Source organism: Furipterus horrens, unplaced genomic scaffold, assembly GCF_987537825.1.
Source record: "Furipterus horrens unplaced genomic scaffold, mFurHor1.1.pri manual_scaffold_6, whole genome shotgun sequence".
NCBI lineage: Eukaryota > Metazoa > Chordata > Mammalia > Chiroptera > Furipteridae > Furipterus > Furipterus horrens.
Window position 1 is genome coordinate 91,244,649 of NW_028327176.1, and position 16,484 is coordinate 91,261,132.

At 51.1% G+C, this 16,484-nt stretch overlaps 1 protein-coding gene across 1 annotated transcript in view; it reads right to left on the reverse strand.

The window, feature by feature from the left end:
- MDGA1 (MAM domain containing glycosylphosphatidylinositol anchor 1) overlaps positions 1-16,484 on the reverse strand; it is a 54,525-nt gene that overhangs the window by 25,748 nt on the left and 12,293 nt on the right. Inside the window, exon 2 of the mRNA XM_090282334.1 lies at positions 659-798. Coding sequence (XP_090138460.1) covers positions 659-798 — 140 coding nt within the window. The remainder of the gene's footprint in view (positions 1-658; positions 799-16,484) is intronic.

Genomic DNA, 16,484 nt, shown 5'->3' on the forward strand with positions numbered 1-16,484 from the left:
CTAATTGCTTTGAGCCTTTTAACCTCAAGAGTGTAGGGCTTGCCCACCAGAAGCCTCCTGTAGTAGAGATTGTATTATATGTTCCTGGAGCCCCCAATCCAAAGATGAATACACTGGGACAAAGTGTGCCAGGCTACAGAGAACACTGGTCCTGGATGCAAATTCTGCTTCTACCTTCACAAGAGCTGTGTGACCTTGGGAGTTTACCCAACCTCCCTGAACCTCTATTTCCTCAGCTGCAAAGTGGGGCCACAAATGCCTTCCTCATGGCATGGTTGTGAGGAACCCAAGAGAAAACACTGGAGAAAGCACCTAGCACAGTGCTGGGTGCACTGTCTACTCTCAAACAGAGACTGAGGTGCATCTGGGGGTGTGTCTGCTCACCTATATGAGGGATGCAGTGGAACTGACTAACTGACATTCAGTTTTTCCCCTCTGCCATCCATGTTTTCAGGTGAATAAGCCCACAGCCTCTAGCCCTTCCCCAGAGTTCATTTTCCAGCTATTTTCCCAGCCCTGGATCCTGTCTTCTGTGTATTTGCCGCTGTCACCTTGAATCCCCTATGCCTGCTGCAGCTTCTCAAGCTCTGATCCCAGAGTGGGGGTGGAGTGAGGAGGGGAGGGCAGAAGAGGCTGGCGCAGCTGGACGGGGGCTTACCTGGGGCCGAGGGTGTCCGGTGACCAGGCACTGCAGCACAAGGGTGTCGCCCTCCCGGATGGTGTAGACGCGCTCACTGATGTTGTCCTCTTTCACCACACACGCCTGGCCCGCGTGCACAATCTGGGCCTGGGCTGGAGCTGGCAAAGAGCAGGGAGGTTTAGGCAAGGGACACCAGGGCCAGAGGGGGAGTCTAAGGTTCCCTCCTGAGTATGTCAGGGGGAGGGAACAGCCCAGGTCATTCTTCAGAGACCTGACCCCATTGACCTCAGGAAAGAACTCTCCCAGAGCTCCCCGCCAGAACCAGAGGGGCCAGGAACTCAGAAAGGGGACAATTCTTCCTCATCCCAACCCCATTGCAAGAGATCTGTGCTCATCAATGAGTTGATGAAGGTGAGGGGCTTTGTAATCCAGACAGATTGCTTTAGCAGCCCCCTGTAGTAGAGGTTGCTGGTGCTTCACCCAGCTCCCTGCACCTGGCCAGTGCACCCATCCCCAGCTGCTCCAAGGGTAGCTACCAGGTACACAGAGCTCACCTTCCCCGGGGAATTGCCGTTAGCCAATGGGAGCTGCCTGGTCCAGAAATGTCTAGGATTTGATGACCTGTAAGGTCTTTTTCAACTCACACTTTCTATGAATTTTGTAATCAGCATATAATCTCTATATAAGATAAACCCTAGAATCTTCGGAATGGGTCTGACACTGCTGCCCCCTGCAATGAAAATGCATGGTCACCTCCACAACACAGAAGAGAGAGCCGTCTGTGGCCAGTCTCCAGGAAAATCTCATCAGGAAACAACCCACCAATGCATGACATGCATTGCTGAGAAGACCAGGAGGCCACATGGATGCCTCTCAATAAGGAAGACATTGATTTAGCATGCTCCCATGGAAGATAAGCTATAAGCTTGGACCCTGTGGCTTGCCCATTGCCAGGCAGTGTTATAATGACAGAAGCTTTGGTGATTGATAAGGAATATTGAGAAAGAGATGGAAAGCTAAACTTCCTCAGGGCTCAGCCAGCACAGGCCAGAAAAGATGGGGCCTGGCCAGCAGACACAAGGCCTCTTGTCAATTAACAGGCACTTTTTCTCACTGGAGATGGGGCTATGAGTGGGCATCATGGATGATGACATTATTAAGATTATGCAACCCCCTTTGATGACATTATTAAGACTGATCAACTCTAAAATGATAGAACTACTTTGGAACAGAGTTTGGCTAAACAAGTGTGTACCCATGACGTAGGAGTCCCACTGCTGGGTACGTACCTGATAGAAGTGAGTGCTTATGACAACCAAACAATGGACTGTTCGTAACAGCTTTATTCATTATAGCTCACAACAAGAAATAACCCATACTCCACCAAGGGCAGCAAAGGTAAATAAATTCTGGTATATTTATACAATGGGATATTACACAGAAGGGGGAAATGAGCTATACTGGTAGAACAGAAACACTAGTGAATCCCACAGGCACAATGTAAGTGAAAGAACTTGAATACAAAAAAAGGAGTATACAGTTTTATCTATTTGAAATTTAAAAATGGAGAAACCAATCCTTTTTATTTAAACATTTTTTAAAGATTTTATTTATTTTTTTTTAGAGGGCGGGGAGAGGGAGAGAAACATCAATGTGTGGTTGCCTCTCATGCACCCCCAACTGGGAACCTGGGCTGCAACCCAGGCATGTGCCCTGACTGGGAATTGAACCAGTGACTCTTTGGTTCACAGGCCAGTGCTCAATCCACTGAGCCACACCAGCCATGGGAGAAAAACCAATCTTATAGTAACGGAGTCCAAACAGTGGTTGTCCTTGGGTGGGGGCAGGATTATTTACTGGGAAGGGCACAAGAGAACTTCCTGGGGAGAAGGTGGGATCCTATCTCATGAGAAGAAAATATTCTACCTCTTAATCTGAGGGGTGGTTACACAGGTGGATACACATGTAAAAATGTATCGTTATTTGCTTAAGATTTTACAGTATCTATGTTACATTCCAATTTTTAAAAAAGCATCCCCCTTCCTTTGATGACACTGCATGTTGAGGTTCCCTGTTTCCTCTATGTCACTAACCATTAAAATTCATCACACTCTTTACTCTGACTCCTACTTGATGAGCCACTTCCCATGGCTGACCTCTTCCAGGCATAGTTATTCCTTCTGGAGGAGTTCTGACTAGAGCAAAGCACCCAGACCTCCTTGATCTTGGTTAGCATTTCAGTGTGTCCATCACCCCCCACACATACACACAGAGTTTCCTTAGGATGAGTCAGTTCCCCCACTTTGCTCAATGCTGGAATGTCTGGAACAGTGTTTCTGACCCTGAACGAGCAGAAAAGCCCAGCCGAGCGGCAGGCCCCAAAGGGGCTCAGTCCCACTTAATCTTAGGCTCCCTCTCCACACACCCCAGGATGGCACTGCCAACAGCAGCATCTTCTCATTCCAAAGGCAAGCCGGCCTGTGTCAAGAGGGCCCATGACATAATCCTTTCATTCAGTCTGTCAAACAACAAATGCTTCGGGTCTGCTGCTGTGCTGTGTGTGGAAGAGGCTGTCATGAAAAGCAAACAAGGACCAGCTCTGAAAGAGCATCTTTGGGGAGATGGACAGCAAACCAGAAAACAGAAATGAACAGGATGGTTTCAGAGTGTGCTGAGTGTTCAGACGACTCTAAAGCAGAGACATGTGACAAGGGCAGAGGGGAGACCTGCTTCGGAGAGATGGAAAGAGCTGACATTCAGAAATGAACTCCTGGCTCTGCTACGGACTAGCTGGGTGACAATGGGCAAGCTACTTAATCTCTCTGAGCCTCAGCCTCTTCATGTGTAAAATGGAAGCAATAATGCCTTTTTCCAGGGCTGGTGTGAGGGTTTAAGACAATATATGTAAAACATCTGGCCAGACAGCATGTGCTCTCTCACTAAATGGAGCAAGAGATGGGGACAGGAGGGTCCCCTCTCTGGCCCCCTCTACGTCCTAGAAGCGGAAACACTCAAAACAGACATTAAACCCATGGGGAGTTTTCATGAACATGGTCAAGACTCATGTTGAGGGCTGTGCAGGGCTTCAGATGGCTTTCAGCAAGTTGTTTTAATGACTTTCTGCAAGTTAACTTAAGCCTTAGTGTTCTCAGCTGTAAGATGGGGCTGTTATGAGGAATAAATGAGTAAACTCATGTAAAGTGATTAAAACAGTGTCTGGATCTAACCGTGTCAGCAAGCATTTTTATTCTATAAAAATGATCCTGCTCTCCTCTCAGGAACCCACCTCCCAGGGGTCTGAAGCCCTTTGCATGACAGGACCCTGGCATTCCCGGGTCCACTGTACGTTTCCAAGGTCCTCGCCTCAGTTCTGAGAGGCAGAAGGAGCATGTCCTATTTTCCCTCCTTTGGCAGAGAAGGAAACAGAGACCTGGAGAAGCAAACGTCCATGTCACTCAGACGCAGGACAGTAGTAGAGCTGGGACTCGAACATAGGCCTTCCACCTGGTAGCTTGGAACTCAGTTCACTGTCTCAGTCATCCTCAGACTCCCCACTTCCGCCTGTGTCACCAGGGGAGCCTGTCTGAGCACAGATCCCGGGCCCACGTGGAGCCACCAGCTTTGACTCTCCAGGCATGGGTCTCAGAGTTTGTATTTGTAACATGTTTCCAGGAATTTTGGAGGCATCACAGGATTTGATCATCTCTGCTTGACATCACATTGGTGGATAGAAAACAAAACAGGATCTTGGAACCAAGTATGTTTCCCTGCCTCTGGTCTTGAGACTTTTCCTATGTCACTCTCTGAGCTCTTGAAAAAAGGAAAACCGTGTCCCCCAAGCTGTGTGCCATAGAGTGTTCATCGATAGCCCACCACCAAATAAGGACATTGCATCTCCTCTCTCAGTCTCAGCACACAACAGTCTATTCTTAAAGGCTCTGAAAAGTCCTGCAGTAAACACTCCCGTTCACTTGGTTTAATCCAGCGCTTTCCAAATGTATTTGACCATAAAGCCCTTTCTTCACAGAGTTATCTCTGAACATCTTGAGAAACAGAAGTGTTGTAGATAACAAGAGGAGAAGTGCTGATTCGATGCTCAATACAAAACTAAGGCTATGGAGTCAAATAACGACACACACACACACACACACACACACACATACCCCAGTCCCTTGGCTGAGAATAGTCAAGTGGCATGAGAGATGTCACACACGAGGCAACATCATCATGAGGATGGCTGAGGCAGAATGTTTCTGGCCAATCAGTTCACTCCTTTCTTCCTCCAAAAGTAGACACTTCAAACTGTAGATGGGGGTGGGGACTGCCAGCACCCATCAGGTCCAGCAAGGAAGCCACAAACTCTCAAAACTCGAGTAAAGGCTAATTCCAACTTGCCCACTGGCTTCCGAAAAGAGTGCTCACTGGAACCTAGAAGGGGAACTTCATCAAATGCGTGAGGGTGCCACAGTACGTGTGGAGCCAAATTAGGCAAGCAGACAACAGAACGCATGGAAAACCTGAATTTAAAGCCTCAGTAGCTTTCCTTCAGGTTTCCTCTTCCGCCACATTTGGAAAGTTCAGTGGTAGCCAAGTGGGGGCTGTCATCCTCCTGCCTGCTCCTGACTCTTTCAGGGAAAGTGCACAGGCTGGGGAAACTTCCAAACAGAGCAGAGTCGGGGAAGGGCAGGGAGCGAAAAGGAGAAGGGGGGCTGCAGACTTCCCCACCTGGAGTTGGTTCTATCTGCCCAGTTGTCAGATGGCAGGGCAACTACCACCCTAACAGCCTCCCGCAAGCATTGCTGCGTGTTCTGGGCCAGGCAATATGGAATCACAATCTGTGCTCTGGTCCTGGCTTCCACAGTCATCCAACAGATCCTTATGAGTGGGAGGGGCTGAGCTTCGTGCTGGGGTATGGGGAGCGGTGGCACCAGGCGCTGCCTTAGGGAAGTGTGTAGTATAGAAGAGCTGGGGTGAGGCCTGTGGAGAGGCAGAAAGGAAGCAGGGAGGGATTGCTATGGGCTGGAGTTATGTCTCAGGTCTCCCCCCTGCAGCACCACAGTGTACACGTAACGTAACAATTTACTCTGTGCCAGGATTGCATTGAGTATTTTATATCTTGCTTATAACAAGCTTATTATTGTTCCCACTTGTCAGATGAGGAAGCTGAGGCTCGGCAAGTTTAAGTCAGTTGCCCAAGGGATGCCCTTCTGGTTGGGAGTCTGTCTGACTCTCTCTGACTTTTGTGCTCAGCCCCATGCGTTTCCAGTTCCCAAGTGCCCACACAGTGCTGAGTACACGCGGGACTGAGTCACTGGTGGGCCATTCCTGCACAGCGTCCTTGGAAACTAACCCTGCCCTCCCAGCCCCTAGTATGCACATGTTTATCTATCCCTCTATGCTTGTAATGCAAATATACACTTAATACTTTAGTGAGGTTAACAGTGCTGAAGTATCAACAGGCTTTTCTCTTTTAATTAGCTGCTCAGAGAATGGTGGCTGGGGTCTGGGAGGAGGCTCTGCACCTCTCCTGTGGACCTTCGACCACAGATGATGCCTGCCCTCTGTGCTCTCCACAGTGGGGGTTTGCCCTGTCCTCCCCACCAATCAAGCTGGCTTCAGAGCTGGCTGAAGCTGGTCTTCTGTTCACAGCCATCAAGGATGGGCCAGGTGACTTCTCAGGAGCACTCCAGGTCTAGGGGAGGCTCCAATTCTATGATGGAAATAGTCCCACCCATCCTGCATCATCTCCTTTGGCCTCACCTTCAGGCTGGTCATCTGTAGGGGATGCAAAGCACCCTACACCTTGTCCCCTGCTGGGCATTCTCTCAGGTCATTAGGTCTTGGTCCAAACCAGTTCCTCTCCATTCTCCCTCTCACTCCTGGCCTCCCAACCCTTCCAAGGGCACACACAGTCCCCTGTTAAGTGTGCCGCTGATTCAGCAATTCCTCTGGAGCACTTCCTGAGCACCTATTATGTGAACTGTCCTGCTCTCAGCGCTAGGACGCAGAGCCAAATGAGGTCCAGCCCTCCTCGCTGAAGAAGCTCTGCTCTCGCCTTGCTGCAGCCCACATTCAAGTCTGTTCACTGCAAGGGCTTCTTTGCTCATCAGAACAAACCCTGTTGGACCAACCTCCCTTTTGGCTGCAAAAATCTCTCCCCAGCCCCAGTGTGTGTGTTGCTGGCCTCTGGCTACACGGGTGCTGTCACTGAGTACGGAGAGTAGGCACAGCTGAGAGTATCAGTGCACAGGCTGCCACCCTGTCACCATAATGGAGCATAAAATCTAGCTGTGTTGTCATAGTCAGATGCAGGGCCTGCTGCTGCTTGCCCAGCCTGCGACCATTGACGGGGCCGGGGCCCATTTGCAGAGCCTAATGCTTCTGGCAGAGCCTGGCACGCCTAGCGGCCCTCCTCTGCTGGAAGTGTGGTCAGTCCATCTGTGCCCCAGTCCCTAGGAATGTTCAGCACCACTGCATCCACTTCCTGGCCTCATCAGAAGGCACACAGGTTTTGGGAGCACCAGCTTATGCTCACAGACTCTCCCTCGTCTGCATATCAGTGGAAGTCTAATCTGCACCCCACGTATGGAACACTGGGACCTCAGGACAGGCCACTGGGAAAGTCCTGTAAATGAGGCCTTGGAGGTCCCAGTGGGAAACTATAAAGGGATTTTCTCCCTGGTGGGCTCCAGAACACCAGGATCAAAATTCTCAAAAGTGAGGGGACTTAGGGCAGCTCTAACCAGTGTAGGCAGGACACTCAGGAAGAAAGCAGAAAGGCACCTGCCACAGGCCGGGGCCAGGCAGCACTTTATCCAAGGCTGTGACTGCCAGCCTGAGGGGCTGCCCAGATGGTTTGGTGGGAGAGACAGGAGGTAAGGCTCTATCTCTCACCTCATGACTACCTGACCTTGGGCAAGTCATTTATTTAACCTCTTGAAGCCTTGGTTTCTTCATCTTCAAAATGGGAATAATACGGCATCTGAGGCTCTAGTGGTAATAACTTTTACGTTGTATGGAATAAAAAGATAATGTGCATTGGATACAATGACTATTACCTAGTAGGTGCTCAATCAATATGTATCAATTTCCTTTCCATTTGATAATATACCAGGACCCTCTGGAAACTTGTTCCAAGGGCCTGCAAGAGGAAAACATATAACTGAATGAAGTCTACTTTGTGGGGAATGCCAAGAGCTATCATCTTGAGAGACCAGAACATTGAGGTGGGCTGAAAGAGGTAATGCCTGGGAGAAAAGCGCTCCCCAGGAGGACAAACAGGATGACAATGGGAGAGAGAGGCTCCACCTCTCAGGGCAGAGAATGGCTTCTAGAACCTAGGACCTGAGCCTGCCTGGCCTAGGGATATGGGGCCCATGGACACATGGTTACTCATGTAAAATTTTCCTGCCTGGCCCTGGCCAGGGGGCTTAGTTGGCTGGAGCATTGTCCTATACACCAAAAGTTTACAGGTTCAATTCCCGGTCAGGGTGCATACCTAAGTTGTGGGTTTGATCCCTGATTGGGGCGCTATGGGAGGCAATTGATTTGACATTTCTCTCTCACATCGATGTTTCTCTCCCTCTCTTTCTCCCTCCCTTCTCTCCTCTCTTAAAAAAAAAAAAAAAAAATCCTCAGCTAAGGATAAAAAAATTTTCCTGCCTGGGTCCCAGCTACCCAGACCCACCAAGCTCTGCAGGTCCTGGGAACCCCATCACCGCAGCTCACGTGGCCCTGGGCTCTGAAAGTGACCCAGACTAGATATGACCAAGTGCCCATGTGCCAAAGCATACCTACTGACCCAAGCCCATAGGGGGAGCAAGGCTTGAAGAAACACAGCCGTGGGCTTGGGGTTCTCATCCAGGCCATTGCAGTAATTGCCGTGTGGTGTGGGACAAATCATTTAATCCTCTGGTCTAGAGCTTGAGTTTCCTGACTGCAAAATGGGCATAAGAGGGTTTCCTATCGTAAGTGCTAAATACTATAAGAATGGCACTTACCAAGCACAGCACAGGCTGCCTCACAGACACTCCCGGAGTGTGGTTAGAAGGGGGCAGAATAAACTCGTACCTCAGGTGTGTCCAGCAGGAGCAGGTTCTCAGAGTCTGAGAGTCGCAGCATCATTGCAATGTCCAATGAGGACCCCAACATCCCCCCGAGTGACCCTGCCCCGAAGATCCTGAGGCTCCAGTGTGCCTGTGACCAACACTAGGGATAGGGCACATCCTGGTGGGCCCAGAGACACACTGCCAGGTCCAGACCCCCAACCCAGAACATGGAGTCCTGGGTCAGGGAATGGAGGGAGCTGTGGCTTTGCTGAAGCAAAAAACCCCAAAGCCTCACCTGACCCAGATGCCCGGTGGCTTCCTCCGAGCCTCACTTTGGAAGTACAAGGCACAGCCTGTGGAAGCTAAGGGGAGACACAGGGCTGAGGCACTGGGTTTGGGCTGAAATGAACATTTGGGGACACTGGGCCCTCAAAAAGGAAAGGACGGAGGCAGGTGGGGAAGAGTCTTTTCCAACCAAATCTGCAAGTACTGCCTGAAGGCTCCACTCCAGCACTGAACTTGACTCAACCCAAGTTTGCCAAATAAGACAGAGACCAATAATATTAGGCTGATAGTGTCTTAAGTGAGATGACATACCAGAAAGTGACATGTAAACTGTAAAGTCCGGCACAAATCAGGTCTCATTAGGAGCTGAAAGATCCAAATGTGGCTTCAGGAAGTGAAAACTGTAAGTTAAGAAACAGGCCATAATGCACCTATCAAACCAGTGGAAATAAATTAAAATGATAAAAGCCATTGTGGCTGGGCTGTGCACAAGGCCGGCTCAACCCTTCTGTAGCACAGCCTGGCGGTGCAAAATGAAAACCATAAAACTGCTCCTATCCTATGACCTATTAGGCACTCTCACTTTGGGAACTAGGCCCCAAGGAAATAATTTAAAAGGAAAAAGTAATTCACACAAGGATATTCATAGCAGGGCTATCTAGAAGAAAGGAAAATTGGCATCTGCCCAAACATCCAGCAAATGGAGAAATGGTGACCAATGCACGCCCGTCGATGCAGGGGGTGCCCGGAGGCCATTAAAGTGACAGGTCTGAGGGCTCAGTCAATACCCGGAGATAAAGTCGTCCAAGAAAGCAGAAGAGACCACTGTTTACTGCTATGTAAAAACATATTGACAGGTGTGGGCAGAGAATTTAGAATGAATGGTTGATGTTTGATGGTCACTGGGTTCCCTTTCTTTTTCCCTGTGAGGTTGTTTAAGTGGGTAATAATAACAATAGCAACCCTGAAAGCAAAATCAATCTTGCAGCTTGAGAGCGGGCGGGGCCTAAGACGCCAGCACAGAGGGTAGGGGAAGGGAGGACAGCACTTCTGGCCAGTCGGCTACCAGCAGGCAGCGCTCTGATGCCCCCACCCCAGGTCACTGGGGGTTCCCAGGCACCGCCCCACCCAGCTGTGGGTGGGATTATGGGTGCCACAGGCCAACTGCCTAAAACCCCTTACAGCTGCCTCTGCAGAGTTCCTGCAGCCCGGCCTCCATCCCAACTCAGGAGGCGGGAGGGGGGTGGCTCCAAGGTTAAAATCCAGGGAGCCACACACAGGGCCCTGATCAGCTTTATGCCTCGCTTCTTCCACTGTCCTCAGGAGGGCAGCCCTTGTGCCCTGCAACACCCCCACCCCTAGGCCTGAGAGCCACCCTTCACCCACTGGTTAGTGAAAACACACTGTCCCCTGCTGACAGTGTCAACCAGAATCCTAGGAGCGCCCCCTCCCCCTCGCCCCCCCACCTCTCTTTCTTCCACACCCCACACCCAGTCTATCAGCAAGCCCTCTCAGCCTCTCAGCTTGACCATCAAAACTGATCCTGATTCTGACCCCTCAGCCACCACCTGCCTGGATTATTCCAGCAGCCCCCTGACTGGTCTACCCGGCTTCCTCCCTTGCCTGGTACGGTCTGTCCTCCACACACAGCCAGAGGGATCCCACTTCTGCTCAAAACCCTACCTTGGCTCCCAACTCACCTGGAGTCAAAGCCTATGCTTTTCAATAGCCTGTCACACCCAGTCACGGACTCCCTTCCCCGCCTAACGCTCCCTGACCCTCACCCCCATCGCTGCTCTCCGTAGGCCAGGCCCACTCCCACCAGGGCCTTTGCACCTGCAGCTCCCTCTGCTGGATGCTCTTCCCCAGATTCCCAGGGTTCACCCATCACTGCAGCTCTCTTCCAGAGAGGCCTTCCCCCATCACCCAATTGAAGAGAGCATGCCACTGGCCCGCCCTCATCACTCTCAGTCCCTTTCCTTGCTTTGTGCGTTCTTCCTGACACTCGTCAACACCTGGTGTAATAAACTGTCACTTGTCTATTCTCCGTGTCCCTTTCAAAAGGTGAACACCCCTGGGAGGGAAAGCATGTTATACCCATGAAAGGGATGAACAATCTTTTTTTACAGAGTCACTTCAAGAAGCATGAAGTTTAGGAACATATTTTCTTTAGCATCAGGTATATTTATAAATCAAGAAATGCCATACCTGCCTGCCCCCTGCTTAATTATTCTCATTTTTCTCTCTATCACTGAAGGGCTTCTCTCCTTTTTAGGCCAAAATTTTAGAAACCACGTAAGTGGTGTGCACTGTAGGGTCTGATTATAACGCTGAGCCTCTGAACAACCTGCAGATGACTTGAAACCCAGCAGGTTTGGGGAGAAAAGTGAAGTACTTGGGGTTGGGGGAAGCCAGCTGCACCAGAGTTCAATCACAGCCAGGCATGGAAAAGTCACTGCCATTAGGAGGCTCCTGGGGGCTAAGGATGGGGAAGGAGGGACTGTACCTCAGGAGCAAAGTGAGGTCTGGAGTGGGAGTCGTAGAGGTAGCAGCAAAAGGCTGAAGGCAAGCACACCTGTCTCTTCATCTATGAAGTAGCTCAAAGGGGATGTTTCTGCTCTGAAGAACCCGAAGAGGAAAATGGGAGGGCTGGAATTCTGCCACCCTTCCTCCTGGATCAGGCTCTGGATCTTGCTCCCTCTCTGTCAATATTATGTCACTTGCCCATACCCAGAGCCTCACATTTCACTTCCCTGGTGGCAGCTTCTGTGACTTATCAGCTTCCTGAGCCAAACTGGGTGCTGAGTCACTCACTTAGCAGGTCCTCCTCTGAATAGCTGGAGTATTTACTCCCCACATGCCAGGCACTGGGCTAAGAATGGCTTTCCACAAGCTCCCCCATTTCCTCTTCACCACAGCCCCCCGAGGAAGGTGTTATTATTATCACCACCTTGTGCATGGGAAAACTGAGGCACAGAGCATAACCTCCTCAGGATCACACTGCCAGTGAGTGGCTAAGGCACAACCTGAACCCAGATCTGGTTCAGAAGCTTCTACTCCTATCCTTCAGGTCACGCAGCCTCCCTATACTCCCACCTGAGCCAGACAGATGATTATTCATCAACTTTAATATATTTAGTTGCTTGCTTCTGAAATTAGACCTTGATGGTGTCATGGAGCCTGGCAAGTCATGTGCCACCGCTGATCTCAGAGCTGCTAGTCACTGACACCTCAATGTGAAGAACTTCTCCAGTTATTCCTCCCTGGGGGTGATGACAAATGAGGGAAGGAAGGTGGGGGGGGGGGGTGCGTGGGGGAGGGGGTGGGCTGCAGGACCACTTGACTGACCCTTCCCAGAATCCTCCTCTGTGGTTGCCATGGCGCCACCTCTGCAAAGGCCTGGGCCCTGGTAGGAAGGGGAGAGTGAGGTGGGGCTATAGGAAGTGACCCAGAAGAAAAAGAGCTAGCCTGTTTATAGCATCCCTCTGGAAAAATGGGGCTGAGGAGCCATCAGACCTGAGGCCCTCAACAGGGCCACCCTTGGTAGAAGGGAGAAGTGATTCCAAGAAGGGAAAGACTGAGCAGAGATGGGTGAAGGAGCTGACAGAAGTATGTGAAAGAGTGGGGGGAGCTTCAGCGAGGAAACTGAGGCACACAAAGAAGACCAGACCCTGAAAGGATGGGTACTTGGCAGCACTAGCCCAGCACCCAACAAAGAGTAGGCACTTAATAGAAGTCAGCTCAAAAGAAGCTTCCTGGTTAGGACACCAGTGAACCCCAATTTGCTCAGACCAGGAACAAAGCATGAGCACAGCATCATGGAGGTGCGCTCAGGGCTCCTGTGGTGTGGGGCTCTCAGTGAGGGACACCCGCCCTGCACAGATATTTTCCAAGGTGCCAGGTCCCCCCAAGCAACTCTGTTCCGGCAAAGCTGGCTGCGGAGGGCTTCAGGAGAAGAATAGGCCCCCCCTAGCCACTCAGCCCAACTGGGGCCACTGTGCCCATGCGCCCAGCCCAGCCCCCACCCTGGCACAGGCGCAGCGGGTGAGCGCACGCCTGGCACAGTCCCCAGTGCCTGGGAGAGAGGCTCCAAGTGGGCGGCTTTGTGTTTTGTGAAAACCAAATCCACAACTGATCTCTCCAGCCAAGCAGGGCCTGCTGGGAAGGCTGGCAGGCCTCTCTTCCCGTCCCCCTGCTGGGGCCCACACTCCCCCAGGAACCAGGGGGAGCTCCAGCTGCCACCCTGGCTGGCATGGGGGCTGACAGGGACGAGCTTGCACCCAGCTCTGGAGTGCCAGGGTTCACCCCCTCCCCACCCTGACCCCCTTCCTGTCTGGAATAAATTGGAATACAAATCAGAGGAAAACGCTTTCTTCTGTTTGAACAAATTGCTATGGATTCCTCCCTGTCTCAGGTCAGGGCTCACGATGGGGGATATTTTCACTCGCCGACTGCTAATAGACTCAGGAGAAGCTGCTGGATCGATAGAGGCCGGGAAAATTAGCCCAGAGCTCCAGGTCAGCCTTGGCCTGCCCCTGCCCCCACTTCAGGACTCCTAGAAGGGATGGGGGCAGCCATAACCCAGGCGGAGAATAAGCACGAGCTGATGGCCTGTTCCCGCCCCCTGCCTGGGAACCAAGGCAAGGGCACCCAGGAGGGGCAGTGGGATAAAGAGGGACCCAGAGAAGCCCCCAAAGAGGTCTATACCCCCCACAGTCAAGTATAACCTCCTGAACATATCCATGTATATGCATACCTTCAGCACATGCATGCCCACGTTATTTACATGTGTACAGAAGTACAGTGTACATGCACAAAGTAGAGAGACTATGGGGAATGTATTTCAGCTCCTGTCGAGGTACCCCGTAGAAGCCAATGGTTCTATACACACACATGCACACACATACACATATGGATGCACACACACTCTCCTCAGTATATTAGAGCCCAGATCTGCTGTGGACGATGGATGTGGAAGAGATGGTTTGTTTACTGGGCAGGCAGAGCAGTGCTACTAGCTTGGCATGACCTTTACCTCTGGCTACTGGTTTCTGCCTCTAAAAACTGAGCATTTAGGGCCAGGTGACCTCTAAGCCCATTATGTCTGACCTTTTCAAAATTCCAGCTGGGCCACCTATTATTGGCTGTGTGGCCTGAAGACTTCTCTTGCCCTGTCTCAGCCTCAGGTTTCTCTTCTGACAAATGATGAGGCTGGCCCTGAGATATCCCCTGGCTTTGTCACTCCACAAGCCTTTGTCTGGTTCTCTGCTGGGTCTTAGCACCCAGAACAGTGCCAGACACACAGACAATGCTCAAGAAAGTTTTGATTAATTAATTAATCAATCTCAGGTGCCAGTTGGTAGCGAAAAGACTGAGATACATTCACAACAGGATGGAGGTACCACTCTGATCTGGACTCATAAGGTCCAGGGGTCTTCGGGGAGCAGACCAGCCAGGTCATGACCCACGGGAGGTTTCTTTCCTGCAGAGGGAAGTGGACAGAATGCAGTCAGCCTTATTACCCACACAGAACCCTGCCTGCAGAGAGAAGGGGCAGTCTTCTAGTCTCAGAGATTGTCCCCACCTCCTTCTTAGTTTTTAACTCAGCGGGTGAGGAGCTAATGATGGTACCTCATGACAATGCCCAAAGGACCATGGAGACCCTGGGTTTGTCCTCAGTGAACCCCGCCCAACCCTGATGTCCCCAGGTGTGAGACCCCTCAATCCTTCAGAGAGAGTCTGGATTCTACCAGGAAGGTCTTAGGAAAATCAACAGGCTGGAGTACTGGTCACAGAATCCAAGGAAGTAAATGAGGAGCTTGTGGATCTCGTGGCTGCAGGAGAGTTTTCTGCCTGGAATCAGGGCTTCTACATGCAGCCCAGAGGACAAGACCTTCAAACAAAGGGCTCAGCAAAACAGGCTTGGTTCTGAAAAAGCAGGACAAAGGCTTGGGCAGGATGAAGTCTAGGCCGTCGCCTCCTCTGACCACTGCCATGCACAGCAGCAGCTCCTGAGGCTAGAGTCCCACTGCCTGCTTGTACAGCGGCTACAAGCACCAGGGATTAACATGCCCAGGAGCAGCCTGCAACCAGCGACAGATGGGAGTGGGTGTATACCTGCCCCAGCTCCCTCACCACGATGTGTTTTACAGTGTCCCAGAGATCCCCAGTGAGACATGGAGGTGACTGGCTTGACAATGGTTCCCTTTGCTTCCCCATCTCACATCCCCATTTCCCTACCTGAGCTTCCTTAGCTCACCTCCCAAACAAACTACCTGCGCTTGGTGCCTTATCTCAGCATCTGCTTCTGGGGAACCCAAACTGAGACCATGAGTCCAAGCCAATTCCGATCATCACGGTGTCCCGTATTAAAGCTCTCACGTTGCCACAACCTAGGGCCCTCATCTTGTCCCACAACCACACGCGCATGTGCACACGCACACTCTACCTCCATCCACCGCTTCTCTGGAAGCCTCCTTGCCGGAATCCCAATGCTTCAAGATCCAGCTCATCTGATCAACCTGAGCCACTGGGAAAAGGCTCGAGGGCAGCACGGTATGCCCAGAGCAATGTCCTGGAAACTGGGGCTGTGTTACTGCTGGGTGACTTGTTGGTAAACCTCAAGGGGACCACAGGCAGTGTGACAGAGACTAGCAGCAAACTCCAGGTCATACTGCCAAGCTGGTCACCTCCTCCACCCACAAAAAGGGGGCTCCCAGGGCCTCCCTGACATTTCATTAAGGGAGTCTAGCATCCAACCAGGAGTCCTGGACCCAGAAAGAGCCCCCCTATTTTGTAGTCTGGATGCAAGGAGGCCTGGGAATAAGAAATGGGGCTTGCAGCAGTGAGGGGAGTATTATAGAGATGCGGGCATAAAATGAACTTACAAATACCATGTAGACATGCCCTGGCTTCTCCTGAGCCTACAAGATTATATAGGAGAATAAGAAAAATCCAGCTATCAAGTCCCTTGACACAGCTTTTAACTTCAGCCTTGGGACTTAATTGCTGTATGATCTTGACAACCCATTTACCTTCTCTGGTCTCAGCCTCTTCCTGCACTGAAGCTCAAAGATCACCTTCTGAGTCACTTGGGGCCAATGGCAGACAGCTGAGTGAGCTCACTCCTTCCTCCACCCTCAGGCCCCAACTCACGGCCTTCTCTGTCTCTACCCTGTGGCCTTATTCCAGAAAGGAGAGTAAAGCCAGGCCTTACCACAGCCCAGAACTTTAGCTGGCCTTGGACACCTATATATTTTGCTAGAAGGTAAACTGACCTCCCCAAGGTCACCATTTTACCAGAACACCAGAACCAAACTCAGGTAGATGAGGCCACCAGAATCTAGCTTCCTCCCCACATCTGCCTTCCTGACATCCCTCTCAGAGATGGGAAAGAGTGCCTCATTAAGAGTTTCTTAAGAATCACACAGGGAAAGTCTCAGGGCCAAGGAGATATTCAAGTTCAGCGTGGAGGCCTTAGCTCCTGAATCTTTCTGACAAGAGGTTATGTT